This window comes from Nesoenas mayeri (assembly GCF_963082525.1).
Source record: "Nesoenas mayeri genome assembly, chromosome: 6".
Lineage (NCBI taxonomy): Eukaryota > Metazoa > Chordata > Aves > Columbiformes > Columbidae > Nesoenas > Nesoenas mayeri.
In genome coordinates, this window is record NC_137545.1 from 35,720,573 (window position 1) to 35,748,166 (window position 27,594).

Genomic DNA, 27,594 nt, shown 5'->3' on the forward strand with positions numbered 1-27,594 from the left:
AATTGTATAATTTGCTTATTGGGATTAGACTGTAAAAACATGCTTTTAATAAAAATAAATACATTAAGTCCCCTAAAAAAATATAACAAGCCTGTACTGGCATAACGTAGAAATATATAACAAAACTTACGTTTTGGGGTTTGTTTTTTGTGTTTGTTTGTTTTTCCTTCAGTCTGTCTGGAGTAAATACGTTACTAAACTATTTCCATCACAGCATTTTTAATGACTGTGCTTACCAGTTGCTGTCCTTGGACGCCCCAGGCTGCATACTGTAAAACTGAATCCTCTACTTCTGGAGGGTTTAACTCCCAAACTTCCCTTGAAAAAACGTAAATATTTTTACTTGAACACACTGGGATCACGTTATGTATAGAATCACTGAGAATGTCATCATATTGAAAAAACAACGTGACATACCTTGTGTGTATGTTATAAATCACATACGAAGCTGTATAAGAATAATGAAAAACCTGTGGAAAAAAAAAAGGCAAGCATAAGAATTACAAAAACAAATACTGGATTAAATACAGACTACTGCTTTGACAGTTACAGACTTTCAATCCCTGTAAACACTAATATCTTTACTACTGAAAGATTTTACTGAATTAATTATAACCATTAGACTAGAACCAGGGTTTGAATGCTGTATGGAGACACATACTCACCTATTACTTTAACCAGATACTTAACCTGTACAAAAACTGTACAGAAAAGGGCTGTGCAGAAAAAAACTGCATTCCTATTTAACAAACCAAAACACAACCAAACAAAAAACCTTAAGAACTTACATTAGGAAAATAAATCACTTTTTGCTGTGCTTCTTCATCGCATTATGGTCAAAATCATTGTACAGGCACCGCAGCTATTTTACTTGAAATGCAGACAGATGCAGTATCCTCTGATACTTTTCTGACAACCTGCCATGTGCAGCCTGAACAACCTTCTGGGCTATTGCTAACAAAACAGAGCAGAACAGAATAACTAAGAGCTGACAGGGGCTGTGTTTGGCATGGCTTTCCTTAAACATGTTTCAGTCTGATTCTGCATGACTTTCTTTGTAATTCAAGGAAAGTTTATCTGATTTTTTTTTTTTTGTATGCAACCTTTTGAGTAAAACAAAGAGCTATTTGCCAGTAAACCTTCCAAATTCATCAGCGACCTCTGGCCTCAGAAATCCAAGGATTCTCTGGATGGGAGAGACAAGCTAATCTAACATACAGTCTTATGCTGCTGTATTTATTTGTTGAAAATTTTGTTTAAGTTGACTGAAATGAACAGGATTGCCATTCAAGTACAAAGTACCAAGGCCTGATGTGTGTGGACCCAGAAGATCCACGGTGGGCAACAGCACAATACAGTGTATAATGTGACATACCACCACATTTGTTAAAATCAAAGCAACCTATTAATGTTCAACATTTAAGAAAACATGTAGTCTATAGTCTGTAAATACAGTGAATAACAGACATTTTGCTGTCCTCCAGGCTTGGGTGATTGGTTTTAACTTAGCTCATTTCTTTACCACTATGTCTCGCATTATGAAAATAGCATAATTCCACAGTATTAACTAGTCTTATTATGAATTGAAATTACTTGGAATACTAGATATATTTGTGACTCATTATCGTTGTACTAAGAGAAACTCTTATTTTTAGTGTAAGCTACTGTCAGATGTAGGGCGACATCCACTAGACTTACTAGAGCTTCACGTCTACAGTTACAGTGTCTCTGCTTGGCACATGATGGACTTATTTTGGACAGTGTCAGGCTAGTTAGATGGAAACAGAGACAGCTGTAAAGCGAAAACCTTGATATAGATATATGTGTTGGGAAATGTTTAGTTTGTATTATCTGCAGCAGGAATCTTTCAGTATCTCCAAAGAGACAGATGAGGATGACACACAAATAGAGCCACTGGAATTTGCCACAGTTGCACACGGAGTGGTTTCAGAGGGTGTTATTTTGGCTGGAGGTCATTCCATAACAGAACCATCTGAAACATCCTTCCACTGACTCCATTTCCATTATTAGTTCCCTGTCAACACATACCAAGAGTATCGCATGTCCTAAATCCTTTCTGGATGATGCCACAAGGAGCTCACAAAGGTCTGTAAGATTAGTAACTGTACTTTGTGCAACAGCTGGATTTCCCTTCTATAGTTTCCTTTTTGGTAAGAATCACTCCCATTTTACAAGTCTATGATGATTAACATAGAAAAGGTTGCTTTAGTAAGAAGAATCACACATATATTAATAATTATGCCCCGAACTGTTCATTTTTTTAAATATTACAGCTTTTGCTAAAGTGTTTCATCAAGCAAGCTACGAGGTTACTCTGAGAAGTGCTCAGTGTAACAAAAATAGATACAAATTATAATCATATTACAATCACTGTAGGAGGTACAAAGATACCAAGAAGAATATTCTTAGTAATTTGATACTTATTTCAATAGCCATCATAAACATATCTATTACCATGTCTCTATACTATATAAACATATGTATCTAATGATATACATAGTAGAAATAGACTACTGGCTTACATACCATCATGTTTAAAGTTCAGTGGGAAAAATTAACTTGGTAACAACACGACTGAGGGACTATCAAGGTAGAGGTATGCAAGTACTGCTGGTGAGACAATGAGACAAAGCTTTGGCTTCAAAGCTCTTGCTTTCTTTTATAAATCTTATAATGCTAGCGGTAAGAGACAGCAGATCAAAGGGACGTAAATGGTTAAATCATGGTGGTTCCCTGCAGGGCACACATTGCCAGAGGCGACCCAGAGGGGCACCTGCCAGCAGCTGTTGAAGGGAACAGGACAGTGTCACACAACCAGCCGCGGTACAGAGGAATCGGCCCTTGTACTTCGGGGAAAAGGGAAAAGTGTATCACAGATACTGTGTGAAGAGCTGGTAAGTGTTTAGAACAGAAATATTTTAAAAGTAAGTTAGAAGACAGAATATATTCCAACAAGAAATGCTAAGCTAATAAGTCATTTTGACAGATTTAATAGAAAATAAGCAATAACAGGAAGAACACTTTATATTTCCTGTGGAAACTCCTCTTGCCTTGTGGTGAAAGGTTAGGTATTAATATCTTTGTGTTAAAAGTATTAATAACTTCGAAAGAGCTCCACAATCAGAGGATATCAACATTACTGTGAAGTCACTTTCAGACAGGATACCGACATTTTTCTCAAATTGCTCATGTTAATTTTATTTCTTAATAGGAACACCATGAATAAATTACAAGCAGGAAGTTTCCTAACTCATCCTGCTTGCAAAAGCCACATACTGAAACACCATCATTATTGAAATTAAAACAAACAAATAAAAAAGAGAGTGTAGAAAAAGCTTTCTTTTTCAAGTCTGGCTTATGTAGTAAGTGTCATATTTCTAGGAAGCTCTTGCAGTTCTGTACCTCTGGAGACTCTTTTTAGGATGTCCAGTATTTTGGTAAAGCGTGAGCTTGCATAGAGCCATGTCAGTGGCTGGGACCACACATCTCCTGATCCCCCTCATGTACCATATCTGTTGAAAATATTTCTTGTAGTCCATGCTTTCTAACTAGGGTTATATCCAAAGACTGAACTAAGGCTAATAGTTAAACACGGACAGTAGATTACTCCTGCTGACAAAAAAACTTACATGCTTAAGCAGTGTGAAACTAAGGAACAGGAAGAAAAGTTGTAGTGAAAAAAGACATCTTCTAGGTACAAAGAAGAAAATCAATTAATGAATATGGACACAAGGTCTCTAGGAAGTGAAGCAATGCAGAAGAGCAAAGCCTTTTAAAATATTAAATGCATTACAGTAATTTCTGCACTGACACATCCGTGGAGGAAAATGGCCTGGCATAGTTTCTTTATATAACTATCTATGTTAAGGTGGGACATTGCGAGGATCCTCAGTGCCATGCATGGCATGGATGCTTGCTAGGGTTCAGGCCTTTCTGACAGGTAAATAACTTATTTGTCTGTTTCTATTATGATAAGGTGGAAAATGGTCCCCACAAGGCTAAGAATTGTGAAAATGGCTTTATAGATCAGACAGGATACCTCTCAATATAATTTATTTAATTTTTCTTTTGCTACAGAATGCAATACGTAACAACTATTGCATATCATATATTTCTTCTGAATTCAGTCTTTCATCAATTTATAAACTGAAGACAGGCTTTCATGAGATGCTGCTCTACACTGAAAAAGTTAGCTGTATTTGGATACAAAAAAAGTAAAATCACAGAACTATATTACAAAAGACCTAAAGAAAAAAGGTGAAAAACGTATTACAAGACAAATTGCTCCAGTCAAATCTTATTGAAATAACAATCTATTATTCAGCTAACAGCCAACAATAAAAAAAACCTCATTGATCAATCATGATCTGAACTTTTAGATGACATATTTTTCTGGGTTTTATATGTCCTTTATTTCCTATGTTTTAAGGAATGTCTTTCTCTTTCTAAAGTTCCTAAAAATGAAATACTGTTATGGAACACAGTGCTTAGTCCAGCAAGACATAGGAAAACAATATGTAATATACATTTAGTCAAATACACTCCACTAATTCTGTGGTATACACCAGGAAACAATCAGTTAGCTGTCCTTGGGTAATTTGGAAAACATCCCTCAGCAGAAGAGTGTTTGTGCTAAAAAGCTGCCACTAACACCTCACTATCAGTATTTCTACAGGATGATGAGGGTCCTCAGCCCCAGCAAAAAGCAGAAGAGATGACATTAGAACCTTGCAGCCCTATAATCACAAAATTATCAAGCATGCCAAACACCTTGACACATCCTTTAACCATTTCCTGTCTTACGAACCAATCATTTTTTCTTGTGTTTTTATTCAGAGCAATAACGACACCTCCTTGATACCACAAAGCTTTTGGCAAGGTAGTGAACAGACTGTCCCATGTTTTTGTTTTTACCCATGCAAACACCCATACTCTGCACTCATCTCTGCAGTTCTCAGCACTGTTAGACTCTGTAAATGCTCCTTTCAGATTCCAGTAAGACTTTTCACAGGGTATAACAGCACTTAGTCTGAGCAAAAATGATAAAAAGTGACAGTATACGAAATAACCTGAAAATTCTAGCCTCTGCAGTAAAACTTCCAGTTATCTCAAATTTTACCAACCAAATGGGGTATATATCTTACACAGAATATTCCTATGGCAGATAACTATCTGTTTGTATTTTACCTAGCAAATAAAGTGACTATTTAAAAGCCATGCCCTTTGCATTAATTAATAACAATGCAGTGGAGTATCATTAAATAACTGAAATTGCAGAATATGCCAGCACACCCATCCCACTTATCTCAAACATCTACACAGACTTGCAAAGAGAGGCGGTTTCTCAGATAAGGTTCAAAACCGTACAGATCTTTATGATTCACCATTGCGGTATCAGATCTTTTATGGATTAATTGACACTTCTGATCACATGGGAAACAAAATCTAGTTTAAGAGACTAGTAGACGGAATGAAAAAATATTATATTATCCTATGAATTAAAGGAATTAATCACAATTAAAAATGGAATTATCAACCTTAGCTCTGGGAAGTGTTAACTGCTGCAATATATAGATATGTCTCAAATAGTATTATTGATACAAAGAGAAATATCAAGAAACTTCTTTTATTGCTTCAAAGGCACAAGTCAGTTATTAGGCAGTTCAAAGCTAAGAGAACCTGACCTGGAAAAGGTTTTGTGAGCCTGAGAGCTTATCTATTTTTGCCAGCTACAGTCAGTTGGTCTAATAAAAGATATTACCTCTTCCCACAAATCTTGTCTTATTTATCTCTTCAGGCCATCACATCTATAGCAATAATGTAACTACAAAAAAACATTTCTGAGCCCACCTGAAAAAAAGGACTACCTAAAACTAAAAATGATCCTTCCTAATTGATAGCCTGCATTACAATGTATTTCACAAACTGCACGTGAACCGAGAAATCAAATGACACACAGAAGCAGGAAAATAAACAGGAATACATCTTTCCAAGGACACTCATTCATCCATGGCCCTTCTCACTTTTCAAGGTATTTAGCAATATACGAGTCAAATGGCTCGGCATGTTTTCAAACTGCTTCGGTAGGTGCCAGGCACAGGAGCTGTTGTACACAGCTTGAAGTAAAGCAACACGAACAGGATTTTTGCCTTCATCCTCTTTTCCACAATTGAATTAAGCATTTGAAGAATTACTGAAAAATCTACTTAAGCTCAAAACCGAACCAAAAGACTTTGCCATGGTAAAGTGATTACAAGAGTAAGATTAAAGTTAACCAATGGTTCATCCAGCATTCAGGCAAGCAAGTACTCCCACATGCCGACACACAGAACCTCATTCACAGCTCCAAGATCAAACCTGCAATAAACCTTCACTAAAGACTTGAAAATTCAATTTAGACAAAGAAATGCAAACTTATATTGCTTCGTCTTTTGCCTTTGGGATAAAAGTGGAAGAAAAACAGAGCCTGTAGAACATACCATGAAATACAAATAATAAGAAAGTACCAGATGCAGAGTGGAGAGAATATGAGGGGAACATAATGACATATAGACACATAGGATGTTTACTGAGACTTTTGAAGGGATTACTGAAATTAAAGCACTATGCTTGTGACAGATGCATCAAAGGCAAGTGACACAGCAGAAAATGTGAAACTGCATTGATGACTTTGGGCAAATCTATACCCAAAACACATGCAACCCATCTAACTCCACACGATTTAACCCCAGTTAACTGGGAGTGCAATGAAGTGCAAGGCTGAGCTCGTTGTTCCTGAGCTCCCGATGCGGGGTTTGGCACAGCTTCTCAGGCATGACGCTGCACTGAGCCACAGCATTTTCAGACCACAATTAGTACCTGTACACGGTGCAACAACATACAAATTAAGACCCAAAAGAGGTTGGATGGCTCTATGTTGTATTATGTTGTATGGTAGAGATCTGACTTTTGCTACTTAATTTTCAGCTAGCACGAAATGAACCAGCCAAAACAAATAATTGTATTATGTATTTTCAGTAAGTCAAGTTACTCTGTATTCAGATTCACTCTATACAAAATCACAGACTATACAAATTATATAAAATTATACAAAGTCTATACATATTAGCTATATAAATTATGCAAATTATTACCTAAATTATTTCTCCTCTAGCTAGTGATATTTTACTCTCAGTTTTGCTCAGTGTACACCGCTGTAATTCAGATTTCCAGCAATGAAAATGAGAAAAGACTTTGAGCAGGTCATTAACCTCATATACAAACTCTTTATTCTACTACACATTTACGGAACACCAAATTATTTCAGGCCAGATTTCATCCTTTGTGGCAGTCTGCTGTAAGCAAACGAGTTACAGTGGGAAGGTGTTAAGTCTTTGCCTTTTGTCATCAGTATCCCAAGCAGCAACTTTTTACTCTCCAAAAAAATTGATCAACATGCACAAAAAGCTTATAAAAACAGATGAGGAATAGAAGTTTGTTAAGACATGCAACTTTGCTACGAATGCAGTGCAAAGAGATTGGTATCAGTATCTAATGTGCTGAACCAGAACTTTCACAAAATAATAAAAATGATATATTATTTTCTTTTCTTTGTATTATGAGATGTGTGACACCCCTGGCGGTAAAACTTGTGATAGAGGAAATTAGTGGCAGCATAACTACTGCCAAAGACAAAGTACTGCTGCTAGATGAATTCTCCATCCATTTTGCAATTTAGGTGCTAAATAAATCACTAATGTTAATGTTATGAATAACATTATTAGATGAAATCCACCTTCCTTTAAAATTGCATTATCATTCACTTCAAATGTTCCCCATTTGCCTGTCCAGTCTGACTCCATGTGCTGTTCAGCATAGGAAATGCTTCTAAAGGGGATTTAACAACTAAATGTGGCATAGCCATGTTTGAGTTTTATGTAATTGGCTCACTGAGTGTGTAAAAAGTGACGAGAGCTCTGCAGTATTAACTTCCAAGCCACAGACACATGAAACCACTATATAACACTTATACTACAAATGAAGAGTTTGAATAAAACACACACTGTATCAACAAGGCACTGACCGCATATTTATGAAAAAAATATTGGTTAAAGGTTGGACTTCTGCCATAGCAACAAATACAGTGAAACCTCAGACTGCGTGTTGATACCAAGGTTCAGCTCACTTAGGGGTATAAATCAGAAATGGTTCCCGCTGCACTTCAGTAAAGTGGTACCTTTTGTTCTTGGTAGATGTACTGTTTGGCTGTTATTTGCCTGGTCCTATATTAAGCAAGAACTTAATCGTGTGAGTTAATGACTGATTTCATATGGATTATATCTGGTGTAGAGAAGGACACAGAATCTAACTCCTTCATGAATTACAGATTTGTACCACAATCCAGTAAACTTTTCAGTTTATCTTACTTTTAAATCACAGTAAACGATAAATTAATTAATAGCTCATACAGGCAGGATGGGCTGCTAAGATCATCATGTCTGATCTACATCTGAAACAGTTTATGGGCTTTCTCATTCTAAACAGTATGATACACAGAGATTCCTAATGTGTTCTTCAATGGGTTTCAGAGTAAACCCTGAGAAACAGCCAACCAGAGTCTGTAATAATGAGATGATGGATTTCCACATATCTTTGAATCCTATAGTTTCTACTGAATTCTAGAAGCAAAAAAAAATAGAGGTAAATTTTACCAGTACAGATGTCTAAATTTCTCTATATTTTTTTCATAATTTTTGGCATTTATAGGTAGAATATCTTGTTTCTGAAAGCTCTGTATCTAATTGGAAAGAGTTAATCTAAGATAGCTTGATGCATTTGCAGCACTGAAGTTAAATTACAAGTTCATAACTTTGCAAAGCATTGTGTTTATTTGTTTCAATCAACATCCATTACTTGTCATGATTGACAAGAACCACTGCATATCACTGGTACTAATTTATGGTTAGCATTAATGCTTTGGGGTATGAAATATTGCCAGCCATAACAACTATATGCTGCCAAACCAAAATAAATATAAAGGCGAGACATTTCTAGACATGTAATTTATCTGTAAGAAGAAAGGCTGTCAAGCAAGCCTAAACAAAAAGCACCTCTAGAAAATCTGTTAAAGCGTCAACTGTTCCACATATAATTTTTCAATAAGATTAATTATCTCAAGAAAAAGACATTCACTGAGGAATGTTAATTAATACACAATTAAACTCAGGTAATCTAACCAACAGTAATGTGATACAAAACACAGTACAGAATAACTGCAGAAACTTTTTCTTCTCCTACATCAAGAGCTGAGATAGACCACCCTATATTTGGATATACAACTCAATCATTTTTGAATATATAATAACTTTAGATGAGTGAATTATTCAAAAAAAGAATGTTCTGCATTGCAGCTTCTGAAAGCCTCATATATCACTGTCATTTGAAATTCTGTTAGTTACACTATCATGTAAAATATGTTTTATGAGTCTTGTATGAAGTTACTTATGACAGAAATTTATATGATTTTTTTTCTGGCTTATTCACCTTCAACATTAAAATCAGGTATTACTTCACTGAAATCATTGTTGCATGATGGCGACACCAGCAAGTCTTGAGCCACAAGCATAATGTGCACAGTTGTTTTAATGGATACAAATGTACAAGCTACACCATTCTCAAGTGTATGCCCACACTCATATTCAGTATGATCAAAATTTTGACTTTACAAATATTTCAGGATTTATAGAAACTTGGCTTTTCCTGAACTGATTTGCAGACAGCTCCACATGCATCATGCATATTTTGATCTGGACTAGAGTAAGGGGAAACAGAAGATATCAATTTTGACAACACAACCAGAACTTTACCTGCATAGAAATATGAGGCTGGTGAGGGTGCTTGCTTCTGGTCATTGCTCCTAGAGATACCAAATCTGTCTCGGAAAAATATGTATTTAAGTACTTTAATTCTGCCTGATACTTTAAACAGTCTGATCTCTTCACACAGTCCTTCCAGTTTAACCTGAATCCTGTATAAGAGGCATCCCAAGGTTGGGAAAATTGGATTGAGTATCCCCACACATATTGAAAACTGTTAATTGAAAACACAATATGTTTTAAATCACTGACTCTTGAAGGCAGAGCTGCATCAAGTCTCCTTAAAGTGTTTTGTGATGGTTTAATTTAGTTTACTCAAACAGACTGCTAAAGAGAAAACTGGCAAATGCATAAAAAAATACCACCTTGTTTTGAAGAGACACACTTCTATATCTGGTGATACCTACAAAAATGTGCATAAGCTGATTCAAGTGAAACATTATGTGCAAAGAAACAGGTAAGAAGTTGTTGACAAAATATTTTTTAAAAACACATTCCTTATAAAATAAAGTGTCCAGGTTCTGAGCGTAGAACTGAAGATGCCCTGAAATGATGAGGCTACAAAAGAAAATCAATGCATACAATGGGACAATTTTCAAGTAAACACTACAGTCTCAATATCTCTTTTTCTTCTCCAGGCACCCTGACTCACTTCAGCAGCAGCAAAAAAACCCCAGATACCGGATGCTCCTCTGCTGTTTGCTTAAAAATGACATGAGGAGCTGAAAAGATCTGCTGAAGCTGAAGAAAGAACAAGCAATGAGATAAATGGCCTGTGGGTCTGAAGAAATGCAAAGGAAAAATGGAAAAACAGGCTGACGGGAAGCAGATGGGTGAACCAGTGAGCATATAAGACAGAAGAAGGAAGACAAAAAGATAGGGCTAAAAATATCAGGATAAGAAAAAAGAGAATAAAAAGACTGAACAAGTTCAGAACAAAACAGAAAACAGTCCCTTAAAGGGATGAAAATGAAGAGAATCAGATCAAAAGAGAACAGGCAGCAGGAAGGGAAAGCCGTCAGCAGATCTGCAGTGTGTTGGCATGGTGGCTGGAAAATACAGGATCTTGGGACTGACGAAGGAAATCTATGCAGAGCAGACTGGCACATAGAGCCTTCCTCTTCTGGAGGACAACAGATGCGAGCGAAAAATGCAAATGGTATTCTCAGGAATCTGACAGTTCAGTACTTGAATACATGAACTTCCTGCCTTTCTCCACCTTGCTTAGCATCATCACTAACTGCTTCGCGTGGATATGTCACTTGGAAAAGCAGGAATGCAGCAGGTGTTTCATATGTGAAAAGCCATCTTCTCTGTGAGCCTCCCACAGTGATAGCAATACAAATTTAATGGTATCTCTGGGTGCTAGTCTCTTTCGGGAATTTTTTGTATGCTACTGGGTTTCTTCTTTTCAATAGTATTTAATTCCTTATTTAGTCTTTTGTAGAGTTTTTGTGAGAAAATGACTTTTTCTTGACTTTGAGTATTTATCTGCCTGTAAGTTGAGCTGCAAGCAGGTTTCCCAGGTACTTTCTGAAATCCACGTGGCTAAACGCTTCTGTACTGCAATCAAACCTTTATGACTCAGGCAGACGATATGGCCAGGACTCTATCTCTCCAAACCATTCTCTAGAAACACTATTTAAACTCTTCAAATGATTTAGACGCTGCAACTTAGATTTCTCTCCTTCTTACATCAGTAGTTTACTGGAGTGTGGAGTCCAGCATTTTCAATAAGCTACACTTATGTTAAGACAGTATGAAAAGAAAAACTTACCCACAGGAGTAAATTCTAGAAGTATCACTGCAGCTAAATTTCATCTTTAGTTTTAAACTTCCTTTCTGGTCATGCCCTATTCATCTACCTTATCTCTATTAATTCTTTGGTGCTGCTGGTCCTGCTAGCTGGCTTGTATTGTTCCCCTTCTGTTCCACTACCTTGTTACAAAACCGAGCAAAACATCACCTCTGTGGGCAGCTTCCAACAATTGAGCTCACAGCCAGTTATCCACTCCAGCACTTCCCATTAGCCAGCCATGGCGCTGCTTGTAGTCAACTAGGCCTACCTTCACTAATTTTCCCTCATTGTACCATATTTCTGCAGTGGTCTCTGTTGTGGCCGTTTTATGATATTACAGTTCCTTTGACAGAGGTAACATGAAGTAGACTCTTGTAGCAAATAAAAGACCTCTTTATGATGAGGCGATTAAAAGGTCATGATAAGAGAGCTATTCATTTAGCACAAGGGACTACTTCACAGTGATCTCAAAGAAGCTATAACAAAGTGGTGAATAGCTCACACCAAACTCAGCTCTCCATGGAACACCTAATCTGGTGCTGTATTTGCAGACAAATAGAGTTAAAAGGTGTGCAGGTGGTTGACTGCCTTCACTGAAACATTAATTTATTGCCTAAGAGCCCAGGCTAACAATCTTTCATGCTCAAATACCCAAAAAGACTTGTCCTTACTTAAAAAGAACACAAAAATTGGACAATTAAGGGGCACATCTTAATATTTCACTAAAAAAGTGGAGTCAACCATTTGATCTGTTAGGTCTGTCACACTATCCGCATTCCTCAGAGCATCAGACGAAAGCCTGGTTTAAAACATGATGTGTAACAAAGCTTTGCAAAGATGTGCTTAAAACATTTCTCTGGGACAGTTACCTGTGACATAAAGGTCTCTTCTACACTATCTACTTCAAGGTATTTCAACTCTGTCTATGTATGTATTTTAAAAGATCTTTCATTCTATCTGTACCAAAGTAACCGCTAACTCTCATTTTGTGGGAATTCACTTATTCAACGCTCCTCTGTTCAACGCTGTTGAGAGATGCAAATGCCAGCAGATTTATCTGCTTTCCTGACTGACCTGTTGGCCTAGTCAGAGAAGAGATAGCCAGCCAATTTTTCTTTGATCAAGGAGCCAGGAATGCAGCCAATGCCTCTCCTGAGAAAGATGGGATGGGTTCCTCATGCATAATGTAGATGGGAGATACTCTGCCATACAATGAACTACAAGAAGAGAATTGTGAGACAGAACAGATAAAATGTTTGAAAAATACACAGACTTTTTTGTCTTTGGGTCTTTGCTCTGGGACAAAGTTTTCAATTAATGGATTACGTATTACTTGTTAAAATCCAAGGCAGTGCCAGCCATCCCCATTTGTATTTGCTTGCACGCTGGATTGAAGTTCTGCCTTAGCACTTTTAAAGCAATGACCTGGGTCAGGCTGACCCTCTTCCTTCAGGCTAAGTATTAATAATTCTATATTACTAGAAAGACACAGGCTTTCCATGAAAGTTACTTGTTCATGGAGATGACCTAAACAGTCAGCAACCCATGAAGATAGGTTGTAACTTCAACAGGTTACTCATGTGGGAGCTTTCTTGCAGTGACAATAATAATACCAGGGTTCTCTCATGGTCATATCTGACGTAATTTTCAATGCTGCTTCTGCATAAAACATATGTGGGGAAAAGAATTCTAAACTTAATGAAGATGGATGCATTTAGGTGTCACATGAAGTCCAAGAGATGACAATAAGTCAATGAGATGCAGACTCCTAGCATGATTCTTAAAGACTGCCTTTGGTACTAATCTGCATCTTTAGGCATTCAAATATGTATGTAAATCTGACATGTGAGCCCTTGGAAATTGTTACCTTTACACCTTCCACACACGCTGAAGCCATCATAATCAAAACATAAAGAAAACCAAGTGATTTTACATAAGATACCTGATATAAAGTGCTGACATTCCTCTCACATACTCAAGTGAAGCAAATTCCATGATATAACCACTTATCTGACATTTAATTCATCTTCCTTGTAATTCAACAGGTAGAATTAAATGATTAAACCTAAAGTGATTACGTACATAATGAGTAAAAACAGATCAATCTTTTTTTTAATTTCAGAAGTGGTGGTTATAAAAATGTTTAAGCACCTTTAATATGAGGAACTACCTAGTAAAATTCACATTTGTGTCCTTTTAAAAATAATAATGGGACTTTAGTCAAATTAAGCTTCTTAGATTTCCAAGTAAGGAGTTGCTATTCTATTAGAATGCACTGGCCAGATTCTCAGTTGCTGAACTGTTTTCCTAACTGGAGTCTATTTTGAGCACCTACATCCTCTTTTAAAATGTTAGATTTTGTTGGGTTTTTTTTAAATGTGTTTCATTCGTCATAAGAGATAAACAATAGGCCATATAGTCAAGAAGGAAAACAGCTTTTTCTGTTTGGCCTGTGCCTTGACCATTGAGTTCCATGAAAATTTCTCATTCCTTACAGAAATTTATCATCATTTTAGCAAAGTCACTACAGAATCTCTGTTACTAATAATGGTGCAGCAGTTTAAAAGACTCTTACGTGACTCTTTTTAATTTTATTTTACTTATAATATCTATATATTCAATATGGAATCTGAGAGTAAAAAAAAATAAAAATACACAGAAACAGGCTTCTTTCAAAGATAAGAACCACGTGTCTGATTAATACAAGCAGCAAAACTTCGTACCTGGCAAGGAGGCATAGGATTCATAGTAAATCCACCCTCTTTCAGGGTGCAGATTTATTCTCCATCTGGTTCACCTGAGACTGAACAGTGTAACTGGTTCAGCACTCTCTCAAAGTCTGGATCTTCTCTGATTTAATTCAATAACAGAATTTCATGGTCCTTAGTAGTACAGAGCCCAGCTATCCTCACAGACATAAAGAACCATTTTGGGCATCTATTTCACATGTAGACCTCGGCTTACCATTAAATAAATAAATGTCTCATAAGAGTCTGCAAAGTGACCTTACTATGCACCATTCTCATTCCAGCTAATATTAAATCAGCATAGGTATATATGGATTACATGTGAATGCTTTGGGAATAAGATTAAATGTGACCCTGAGAATGAGTACTTGTCAAAAAGTTGATCATTCCTTCTTCTCTCTTTCAATATTAAGAATGATAATCAGTAAGAGCAGTGGAGCAGTGAGCCCTACAAGCACAGCACTACCAATGTAATACAAGACACATACAGCTTTCTGTAGCCTACTGCTGGTTTACATATGGGTGCAATATATACGATTAATTGCATTTTCATTCAGTGGGTTAGGAATTTATAAGAGTCTATTAAGAACTTTATTCTTTATTAGATATGTCTTCTTTTCTCTCTGGTTTTTTTTTTTTTTTGGTTGTTCAAAAAGGTCAGTGGTACCTGACAGCTGAGATATATATACATAACTACTGAGTTCTTTCTGTTAGCAGACACTTCTCTGTCAGTACTTAGGAAGCAGATAAAGTTAGTCAGGCAGCTAATGATCTACTTTGATAGAGGAAATTTTAACTATCTCATCATCCATTCCAGTTATTAACTGATGGGGCTTCCTACAGAAGATTGCTTTCTTTACATATGTATTATTCTGGAAGAACTGATCTAACAGGACTCACACCCAGGACCCTATTACTATTTTTATGTAGGAGAACCTGCATTTTCCAGTATTCCCAAGCAGACCCTTTTAAATTTCCATTTGCATTTCTGGCATAGTTCCTACTGCAATGAATCTCTATTAGACCACCATTAGCTGTAAAATGTAACACTAAAATTCTCTAGTCTTCCCATTGTGGCCACTGCAGCTAATCTGACCACAGAGCTTCTCAAGCAATTACCCTTCTGGTGATTGTAACTCTGAAATACAAGGATGAGATAATGGCATTGTAACGCTTTGTACAGCAAGACTGTATTTAGCAAGGCTCTCCACTTCATTCCACACTACTACTAACAATAACACATTCACTTCTTTAACATCTTCTCAAAGATTTTTATCACATGGCAAAAAAATGCAATATATTCCAGAAATACATTTTAAGAAATGAAGTGGTTTAGAGTGTAGAGTGCTCTGTCCACGGTGTTTTAGCAGTACAAGTTATCATTAACTTTCTAGCACTGACAGATGATTCCTTGTTTGACTAAATCAGCCTGCAATTAGTCCTGAGTACTAAATTGCTGTGTGCAAACTGACAAAAACATCTTTTTTGAAAAAAAAAATAAAATGCCTGGAACTTGATATTCTTCAGTGGAGTTTTTACACATAACTTAATTTTACTTTAACTAAATATTTGCCAGTAATAAAAAAATAAGAGCCAACTAAACCCAACTTTTCATAATTCACAAATACAAATGTTCTATCAACATAGCAAATTATGTTACTTTTCAGTAGGACAGACACCAATAAATTTAGGAACAGTGGTTACAGAATATTTATTTTAAATTCAGTTTCCACTGATATCAGAAGGCAAACAGTGCTTCCTTTATGATCTTCTGAATTACTTCTTTTAGTAATTTTTTAATTCCTCCTATTTACCTAATCCTGGAATCATAGAATAGGTTGGATTGGAAAGGACCTTCAAAGGTCATCTAGTCTAAGCCCCTTCTTCCCAATCATGTGGTTTTCTCCATGCTGCATCAGACTGGGCTTAATACGTATTTCTCTAATTTATTATTGCAAGAAGAGAGCTTGGTGTAGTAAAGAAACTGGAACCTGACAGCCCTGTCTATTAATGCAGAAGAGCTGATTAACATTCTGATCATACTTAATGCAACTTAAGCAGGTCTTGCAATCAATAGGAAAGGGGAATTTGTTGAGTCTCAAAGATGTGCGTAAATAGACTTTTCTGTTATTGGATTATCCTCTGCACTGAAACAGCGTGAGCAGGGGACTGTAATACTAAGCAGTATGAGATTAAGTATCCAAAATACCAATGCTTGATGCAAAAATGGTAGGAAAATCTGACTGAAAACCAGCCATAGTTTCAACTCAAGACAGAATGAGCTGGCCCTAAAGCATAAAGAAGATATTGCTTTAACCAGGTTATAGGAAGTGTCCAAAGGCAGAAACTCTGCAAGCTTTCTAATAAATTTATTTCAGTTTTTAACTGGTTTTAAACTGAAGGTTTCTCTTCATTCTAACCTAAATTTCCTTGCCTACATGTTAATCCTATTACTGCTCCAACCATAAGAGCATATAAAAAAGTTTATCATCTCGCAACTCACAGGAACCTTTCACGTATTTCACAGAATCACACAGAATCACAGAATGTTAGGAACTGGAAGAGACCTCGAAAGCTCATCCAGTCCAATCCCCCACTGGAGCAGGAACACTCAGATGAGGTTACACAGAAAGGTGTCCAGGTGGGTTTTGAATGCCTCCAGAGAAGGACACTCCACAACCTCCCTGTTTCAGTGTTCTGTCACCCTCACTGAGAAGCAGTTTCTTCTTCTATTTGAAGACTTTCATCCCCAGTCTTCTCTTGTTGGGGCTAAGGAAATCAAATTATTTCTTAATGTAAATAAAGTTTTCAAGACTTCATATGTCCTACAGAAAACACATGCTTAAACATTTTTTTTTCCTTAAACACTAGGGTATTTTTGTGTGCCCAATTTGTGACCTACCTCATATCCCCATATCTTCTTCTACAGTACTACTGTCTATAATACACTGTCTATTGTGTATTTGTTTACTAGATTTATTCCCAATTAAGTGTAAGATCTTGCCTTTGTGGCTATTGCATTATAACCTACATATTCAAATCACTTCTCCAATTTGTTTGTATAGCTTTCAATTCTAACCTTGTCCTGGAGGCTGCTGGTAACCCAGTTTGATATAATCTGCAGATTTAAATTAATTTACTCCCTGTTCTGTTATCCAAATCATTAAGGAAAATGTTGATATCTGGTCTCTGGCCAGAGCCCTATGAACCATAAATCCATCTTTTTTGACAGTGAACCATTTACTTGCCAGCATCCACTCCAAATATAAACTGCAATCTGCTTTTAGTGGTCCCATTTAAGCCATGTTTCCTCAGCTCCCTGATGGAAACGCCATAGCTGCTCCTTATCTACTCAGCAGGCTTTTTCACAATTACAGAGACAAATTAGACTGATTTGTTAAGATCTGAACTTTACAGATGGATGTTGGCAGTTTCTCACTGCCTTGTTAACTCCTAGGCACTTTCAAGCAATTTATAACTTTAACTCCTCCCCACAAATCAATCTTCCTCTGTTTCTCCACCAAAATTCCCCAGAACCTCCCATTTGGCCTCTTTTGGGGAAAGACCACTGTTTGCCCTTTTCAGTTTTATGGATCTCTTCTATCTTCCACGTGCCTTCACAGATAACAAATAATCACTATTATATTACCTCAGTTACTTCCCTACAGCAATTTTATCAGGGCCAGGAGAGCAATTCTAGCCTTTTATTTCACTATCTTAAGCTAAGTTCTTACCCATTTGTTCCTGACATTAAATGTGTTAAACTATCAGGTCACGGATAACCTTGCCCTTCAACAGTGGGGCAAAAGAGACAATCAATACTTCAGCCTTCACAGTTATTAGCAGTTTCCCCTCTCTCTGAGAAACAGATTGACTTTTTCCTCAATTTTCCTTTGACTATTGTTGAAGTACTTTCTAATGACTCTTTACCTTCACTCGACTGTCCCAGGGGGGCTTCCCATATGCTACATCTTCTGTGTCCTGGCTGTGCCATAACTACACACCGGCACAAAACCCAAGTGAACGACAACTCTGACTACTCCCTCGTTCCTCCTCCTCCTCTCTTGTACTTTCACTGTGCACTGCAGGAGAGCCGGTCATGGTGCCAAGTGAGGTGCTCTCCTGAGCATCCTCTACACTGCCCAAAGGACAGTGTAATTCATATACATATAATTCATATACAGTGTAATTCATATACAGCTTTCTCATCCCTGGTATTCGACTGATTTTCTCTACTTGTTCCCATTATTCTATTTCTGTACAAAGTTCGGCGTAAGTCATTTGTTACTTTGGGTCATACATTTTCTCCAGGCATCCAGCAAATCCCATGAAAAGAAAAAAACAAAGAAGATGATACATGAAAAAGGAAACAGCCTGATTTCCAGCTACTGCTCCAACAAAGTGCAAAGAACAGAACAAGGGGAGAAAAAGAATCAGCTGTTGCTTCACAACTATAGACCAGCCAAGCAGCTTATAGCAACTGTGCTGCATGTGCTGTGGCTCAGTTAAGCATCTGTGCATCAAGATTCAGAGGAAATTAAATATTTAACTGCATTATGTGGTCATTTTTTTTTTTAATTTCAGCTGGAATCCTATGTAAATACAGGATGCCTTTTTCAGTATAATTTAAGAGCCAGCTGTAAAATACAACTCAGATTTGAAAAGTGGATCACAGGGAAAATTTAGGCTGCAGCCCAATATTTCAGCCCTAGGGGAAAAAGAATCACTGGAAGAAACTCAGTTATTGACTACTCCTAGAGGCGTCCTGTTTGCATTGAAATTCCTCACACATGGCGGGGTGTGTGGGGGGGGGAATCAGTTTTGAAACAGGTGCTAAATTGCTGTGCTATCACACATAAAATACAGCTGATATCCCCAAGAGGTGAACTCTTTGCCCTCCTCTGTTGAATGCCCTCAGACCATCATTCACTGCACCCACACAGGCCAAGCCCCAGCAATCACCGCTGCCCTTCCAAACGCTGCTGAAGAAGGTGGTGGCCATGGCGCTCAACCCACCAGCTGCCACGAGCACCTGGGTGCCCAGGAAGGGGAGTTTTCTCCGTCTCCAGCAGACACTCTCTCCCTGCCCGCTGAGATGTGAAGATGCTCTGCACCAGAGACCTGCCCACCCTGGAGACCACGGCTCACACAACAAGTGGACAAGGGCTTCAAGGCTCTTGCTGTGGTTCAAAACCAGCTGCACACAGTGGGGTCCCTGGCTGGGGGCCGCAGAGAGCAGCTCATGCAAGTGTTACTCTGGGCACCAGGGATGTGTTTTGGATATGCCTCCTCCAGCCTGTTCTGAGTTCAGCTCACTCTGCTGTCAAACCCAACCTCAGGAGAGCTTCTCCAGGCACTCTGGGGACATTTCAAAGATCCAGGTAATTCTAAACTGGACTCACAGGGACATCTTTCCGTGCAAATTTACTTTCAAGCCAGGCAACTTATAATGCTAAATGGAAAGACTTAATATTAATAAATAACTAAATTTTGTTTTGTCAGCTCTTATCAGAGAAGAAATCAGTCTGTTCGTGAAAAGGTATTTTCTGGCATAATGAATAACACAGTATTGTATCGCACTGTTAAACAAACACATATGGCCTGAATATGTCAACGCTTTGTGCAGCTCTGGCCCGTGTGGATCTGCTTTTGAGTTTTTTTCTACTAATTTTAAAGTGTGGCAGCTAATGGGAGGAAAAATAAATGCAGAGCTTTTTAGATAGAGATATTCTGTCTTGTATAAAATATAATGAAGTCAGATTTAAATACATATAACCTTGGGGTTATACAGCGAGTTCTTCTAAATGTGCTGTGCTCTGATAATACCTGACATTTAGAGAAACATCTCCCACAGTTATGCAATAAAGTTGATAACTTTCCAGAATTAAATCCACTCAAAGTGTGAAGTTTTGTACAAAGAGCTGAAAGGGAAGTTGAGGAAATACCCTAAAAATAGGATGTCTATAGGTTTGCCCATATTTGATTTTTTTTTTTTTTTAATTTCACAATGAGACAATAAACAATCTGCACCTGATTTCAAATTGAAAGATCTTTCAAAGTTCAGAAAGTAAAGCAGGCATGTTGACTACTTGTTCATTTTGAGGAACAACTTTATTTCAAACAAATATTTTACAAATGCTTAGATGTTGCTTTGCACATTTGCCTGTAGCTACAGTTTGCTGGTACCTCTTGAAACAAAGCTATACAAGCCTAGGACTGGCAGACCTTGAACGCCAATACTTTCATTGACTTTTTTTTTTTTTTCAGTACAGAAGTCTTTCACCAAAACACACTCGATTTGCTTCTCCTCATTATTGAAACCTTCAAGAAAAACAGTTCTGCCATTTCTGAGACCAAAATTTGGAAACGCTTGCTGAAGCAGAGGAGGAGGACAGCCCGACAGCCTGGGGCACTGCAGCAAAAGCTTCTCAAAGCAGCAGCAGCAGCACTGATTCCTTGGGGTCAGCTAAACCCTGTTAAAAGCCTGTACAAATCTGTGAACCTATGGTTGCAAGCCTAACAAAATGAGATTCAGATTTGCCTGGGTTGGAGTAAGAAACTAATCCTTTTTTTGCAGAGAGGAAAGAAGGAACTGTGTTTATGAATCCTCTTCTCTAGGAAAGGGCAATGTGGAGACAAGAGGGCTCCCTACATACATATATGCACATACTCACGTCTTAACATATTCTGCAGTCATTCACCGGGCACAATCTGCTGCAAACTCGTTAGACTGCTTTTACTGGGATGGTTTAATTTATTTTTACAAGCTTCCATTTTATTTTGGGCACATATCGAAAATAATGATATAAACAGTTACAAAAAAAAAGAAATGTGAAAACTGAATATGTATATTTAATGCTCCGTCTTCTGAGAGTGAAACATTACTAGCTGCAGAGAAACTGAAATTGAAGCTCCATCTTTGATGACACCATACTCATTAAACCAACTGTTACATAAAACAGCCTCTGCATATTCTTATGATCTCAGGAAATCAAAGAGAAACATGTTGAATTGCCATAGGTTACTCACAGTAACACAGGATACACTTCATTTTGCAGAAGATGAAAGGAACATGCAAAAAACTCAAATATCATTTTGTGTTTTAAAGTATTATCTTGATAACCATGCCTAAGATGCCTGTTTGCCTTGGTTGTGAGCTGAAATATCTTAAATGCAATAATGAATTCCTGGAAGAAGAGAAATACACATCTTTACTAAGAATCTAGGCTCAGGTATGGCCTGACTCCCCCCTGCAGCAGGAATGGGGAAAAACAGTGGCATTCACCTGTTTTACCAGATTTACTTCTTTACACATACCCCCCACCACGTGTAACTACAAACATTGTTGTGCTCACATGCATGACAGAAGCCACTTTTTTTCTTATATTCTGACAGAGCATGTAAAAACTTTCAAATTTAAAAATCACCCATTAAGTATTTTTTTTTCCTATATTTAAAACATTTTTTAAAAGGAGTGTTGTGCTTTTTAAAACAAATTTGAAGATGATTGCAACATGTAGAAATAAAAGCTGCATTCAAGAAAAATTCTGATTACATTGTAAATTAGGACTGGATTACTATAAATGCTTTACCTCATAGAAAACAAGTATAAAATGCTACTATTCAGATGTGGTATCAGTCTTATTTAATCTATGACAAAAGAGAGCACAAGATATTGATCTCCGAAATATTAGCCCTAGAAGTACTAAAGTTCTATTTTCAACCAACATTTTCCGTCTTCCGTTTATTCTGTTGCAAATTCAGGTTATAGAATCATAGAATGGTTTGGGTTGGAAAGGACATCAAGGATCTAGTTCAAACACCTTCCACTAAACCAGGTTGCTCAAAGGCCCATCCAACCAATGTCAAATGCTTTACATGAGACCAGGTACACAATGTCAGCTGTTCTTTCCTTATCTACCAACGCTGTAACCCTGTTTTAGATGGGCACCAAATTTGTCAGGCGCAATTTGTCCGTAGTGAAGCCATGTTGCCTGTCACCAATCACCTCCCTTATTTCCATGTGCCTTAAAACACATTTTCCTGCTTATGGCCATCTTATTTGTATTTAATAGTATCTTCAGTAACTACCAATTCTGCTTATTTAGCTGGTCTTACCAAAGAATAAATATATTCCTCAAGGCATACAGAATGGGGAAGCAACACTAGCCATTCACAGCACACATTTTCTCTCCCAAATGCTTTCTTTTTAAATTGCAATGCCATTTTACAGAGCTGTGCTCTCCTGTATTCATGAAAGCCATTTTCACTGATTTTAGTTAGAATGTGAGTGTAATTTAAGGATTAGAAGTGCAGATAAGCTGTACAAACTGATTACTTGTGATCTCAAGATGTACTACTAAGGGGTTAGAAAACTCACTTCTCCACAGGCAACAAATATAACTGGAAAAGGTGTTCGGTTTCTGGTATTTTAGAGGACTAAAAGGCTCAGAAATTAGTGTGTCTGTGCCAGATATGAATACAGAGAACAGTATTATACTTCTCTACTTTTAAGCCAAAAGGGACCATTATAATCATATATTCTGAGCCCCAGCCAACCTTGTGCTAATGGCATACATTACTCTGCAATTGACACATCACGCGAGTAATTTCTGTGTGATTTTGAACATCACTTTAAGGAAACCATCAAGTCAGTGTTATAATCTAGAGTCAGCCCATCTTCCTTCTATAGCCAATTACAGCATCAACAAATCCTGTCTTGTGTATTGCTAAAATAAGACAAATATGTTCACATGGCTGTTTTGGAAAATCTTCCCTAGGATTCCCTTTCCTGAGAGTTAAAAATCCTTTCCTCATGATCTGATTAAGCTTTACTAATATCTAAATACACGCTCCAAATGGTGAAGCACAAGTAGGACTTTTAAAAACTAAATTACACCCATTTTAATCACTCATTAACACTCTTTTTGGTAGCATTCCAATGTCACTGTCAGTTGAGGAGGAAAATTGTACTTGTGAATGTCTTTATAATTTCACATTTAGCTTTACGGAAAGAAAGAACGGCTTTATTGGGGTGTCTGGCACATAATGATCTCTGATGCAGGGGTTGAAGAATTTTAATTCCTCTTTCTACACTCCCTGAACCAAAACTTATGAAGAAGGAAAAGCAGCACTTCCCCCTGCCCTGCCCCTATAAGCCCCAGGAAAGGATGGAGAATGTCCACTCTCATAGAAACTCTGAATCTTCCTTTGCCTCCCTGCTGTCTTGCTGCACACTAACACGGAACCTTTCCAGGATTTAATAAAACCAATTTTACTCCTATTAAAAAAAATGTAAAAATAATAAACAAAAATCTTATTATTTAAGCTTTTTTTTTTTTTTTCCTGTGAGACTCCTCCAGGCACTGCAGTGTTACTATTCTGCATCCCCCACTCAACTGCTGGCCCAGGCTCTGCCATGGGCTTGGTGGATGACACCTCCTGGGCAGGACCTGCAGTCACCTGCATCCCTGTGGCACTGCACATCCAGACAGGGAGGGACCGACCAGGACACACGTCTTGCCTGAAATGTTGATCTCATTGGCAATCAGACTCATCGAACAATAATGTAATAACAGTCATTCTGTCTTCTGGAAATCACTGTTACCAAGTCTTTAGGAAACCATGAGAAGAGACACTGAAGACAGTCTTCTTTATCACCTTATCCACTTACATTATTATTGGGGTTAGAACAAAAAACAAATTCTAGCCTTCTGCCATCTGATTACCTTATTATAAATTCTACTAAATTACAATACTTGGAAACTAAGTTCATTGGTTACATTTTTGAGAATCTCTGAAACTTTTTCTTCACCATATTCTTTTTACTTCTATGCCCTGCCCTTTCATAATTTTATTTTTTGTACTTATCTTGGTTTCTCGTGTTTAGGTTCCTTTCTTCTTTTCTTTCTTCCTACCACTTTTATCTTCCTTTTTTCTTGTAGTCACTGCCCACACTGCACACAGAAAGACGATGCTTGTTGCTCATTTTATTATTTTTAAATTTTTCCTTCTCTTTTGTTCCTTCCTTCTAACTCTTTCCTTCCCTTCTTCCTTCTTTAGCAGTTTCTAGAGAAGGTATGCTGTTTCTGCCCTGAAACACAGGCCTGCTGGCAGTGAAAAACAATCTCACTGAGCTTACTCAGACTCCCTTCTGAACAAGCCTGAGGGTAACATGTTTCAGACTTGGGTACTCCGTTTTGCTCCCAGTAACCAGGACACGTTTTCACAGGAAAACAAAGGAAATGTCCTGATGTCTTCAATTTGTCATCATCAAGACACTTGAAAATTTTTGGCCAATGCAGAAATTGCAAGAAAATTAACTTCAAGATATAGCAATGTGAGTGAGGATGAAAAACTTCATTCTGTATTAGAATTCCCCAGACCTTTCCTCCAAATGGGATTTCGTGGCAGGGCACAGATGTGAATCTCCCGGCTTAAAAAACCACACAAACAAAAACCCTCTATTAAAAACAAAGGACAGCTCTATACAATTTTCCAATTTAATTTAGGTCCTTTAACGAGACCAAACCCCAGCAATGGGAGAAGGTCTAGCAATTATAAAATTAAGCAAAATAACATTTGGATTAGTTGACTATTCATAATTCCCTGATTGTTTTTCTCTTTTAAAAAATCCTACAATCAATAAGCTTCCTAATTTCTACCTATTTTTATCCTGACAAAGCCTCTTGGCTCACTAAAATTTGCTTGGCTGATTGCAGATTAAAGAAATGAGGATCAATGCTTTTTCTTAAAATTCTAATTATTTCCCTGCTTTTAACTTTGCTCACATCACAAGAACATTGGAAGACATCAGGGCTCTCACACTATGAGTTTGTCAGTGCTTCCAGTAATCTTACTTAGAGGAGGTCTGGTTTTCCATCTCATTTATTTAACCTCATTTTTACTCCAGTTCTCATTCTATTAATTTCAGAAGAGTTTCTTAGGAACCACAAGGCCATTACAGACTAGAAAGTCAAGAAGAGATGAAAATTAAAGTCACTGTTTTAAAGTAGAAAGTCAGTGTGGCCAAATAGCATCCACTTGATATATTCAAATTTTCTCTCAAACTTGTACAGGTCTCTTGGGCTAATAACTAACTTTGAAGTTTGAATTATCTTTTTGTAATTTACAGTATCGACTACTACCCTTTTAATATATACATTATTCATAGAATCATAGAATCTTTTTGATTGGAAGAGGGCCTTAAGATTGAGTCCAACTACAACCTAACTTTAGCACTAAACCATGTCGCTGAGAACCTCATCTAAATGCCTTTTAAAACCCTCCAGGGATGGTGACTCCACCATTTCCCTGGGCAGCCTGTTCCAATGCCTGACAAATTTTGTTGAGGAAAATACAACTAGACAAAATTATTTATCTTCCCTATGCCAGTTGATATAGCACAACACCACTGTCAACACTAGGGTGCTTAAAAATGGAAAAATCTAAGAATGTGCCCTAAAACATACAGGATGCAAACTCCAGCTAGAAAGTTCCATATATATGAGGTGCTTTCTGTTAGAAGGTGCCCGGACTTAAAGATGAGAATTTCCTAACAGAAGGTTGGGTGCTTGCTGGAAACAGAAACATACAATAGAGTCTGATGGGCAGCAGCCATCCCCTGTAGTGAGCAGACCGTGGTTCAAGACTGAAGCATGGGAGGTTCCATCCGAATATGAGGAGAAACTTCTTTACACTGAGAATGACAGAGCCCTGAAGAGGCTGCCCAGAGAGGGAGTCTGGATGTCTCCTCTGGAGACATTCAAACCTGCCTGGACACATTCCTGTGTGATCTGCTCTGGTGAACGTGCTTTAGCAGGTGGTTTGGACTGGATGATCTTCAGAGGTCCCTTCCAACCCCAACCAGTCTGTGATTCATGGTCAGTCTCACATGAATGACTTGTAGATGCCCCCAAAGCCACCAGCTGTGTGGCTGGAGGCCACAAGGAGAGGCCAGTTCTCCCCCTGCTCTGCCACCTCCAGCCCCATGGGAAAGATCTCTTCTAAAGGCAGCATAGGCATAATGGTTCCCCACTTAAGATAATAAAAAGACTCCTTAAAAAGAAAAACAGCCTCTCTGGGTATATCGCAACAACTTGTGTGTGACCTTTCAAAGGAGAACGGTCAAACTTCAGAGCATGAAGTGTAGGACAGACCTCAGGCTCAGATGTACCTGCCAACCTGCAGGCCGCACTACATCTTATTATGAAAGAGTTTTTTTCCAAAACCCCTCAGAAAAATAGAGTTTTCACAGAAATACTGACAAAGCCATAATTATAGTGCAGTAGTAGGTAATTCTACAATAAACCATATTTCTTCCCTGTGAAGATATTAATTTACTTTTTTGAAATGTTCATTGCTAAGCCTAAGATTGGTTTTGTGAATTGTGTTCAGAGGCAATTTATGCATAAGTAAAAATACACTCTATCTTAAATGTACAGAACACTAATTTAAAATGATCTATTTGCCGTAATATACATTCAATCCCCTAGTGAAAAGTTTAGAAGCTTCTCCTCCTTCACATGCAGTACCATCAGGCTATTCCTATGCACTGGGGGTCCTGGCATACATTTCAGATGAATTATGAGGCTTCTATTTCAATTTTTACAGCAAAATGTTATGAGTTAGATACATGGGTTAGATATAGTGCAGATACACTAGCAAGAACAAGTTTCCTAAGGTGCACATTCAAAAGCATCATCATGAAGGCAGTTTCATTTATCAAAATATCAAGCAGTGCTAATGCTCTACTAAATACGGTTATTTCCAGAAAAACCTAAACTTTGTTGGAAAACTTGTATCCATTTACAAGCACCAGTTTGTGAAGCTGAATAATATTTTCAAAATCAAGCCCAATTTTCTTCTGTGCTTCATTTCTTTTATTGTTAGAAATTGGACCCTATTCATTTTTTGTACCTAATGTGTCAAAAAAACAAAAAAAGAAAATATCACAGAGGACTGTGTTGGGTATGATCCCATCACACCTCATTTACATCTGCAACTGTGTGAGACGCTTTATTTGAAGCAACTACTTTGTATATTTTGCCAATTAATGCCCATTTGAATTTTCAGTAGCATTTTGTATTTTAATTAATCCCTGTATATCAAAACATTGGGTAAAGTATCTTTGCCAGTAAAAAATCATCCTGTACATACCTTTAACGTGTGAGTT

General features: G+C 37.5%; 1 protein-coding gene across 3 annotated transcripts in view; it reads right to left on the reverse strand.

Moving 5' to 3' along the window:
- The window catches only part of DPP10 (dipeptidyl peptidase like 10), a gene marked incomplete at both ends in the record, with an annotated part of 492,309 nt that overhangs the window by 71,884 nt on the left and 392,831 nt on the right, over positions 1-27,594 (reverse strand). For all 3 annotated transcript variants that reach the window (XM_080346727.1, XM_080346726.1, XM_080346725.1), the window contains 2 exons: positions 237-318; positions 418-470. In XM_080346727.1, coding sequence (XP_080202853.1) covers positions 237-318; positions 418-470 — 135 coding nt within the window. The remainder of the gene's footprint in view (positions 1-236; positions 319-417; positions 471-27,594) is intronic.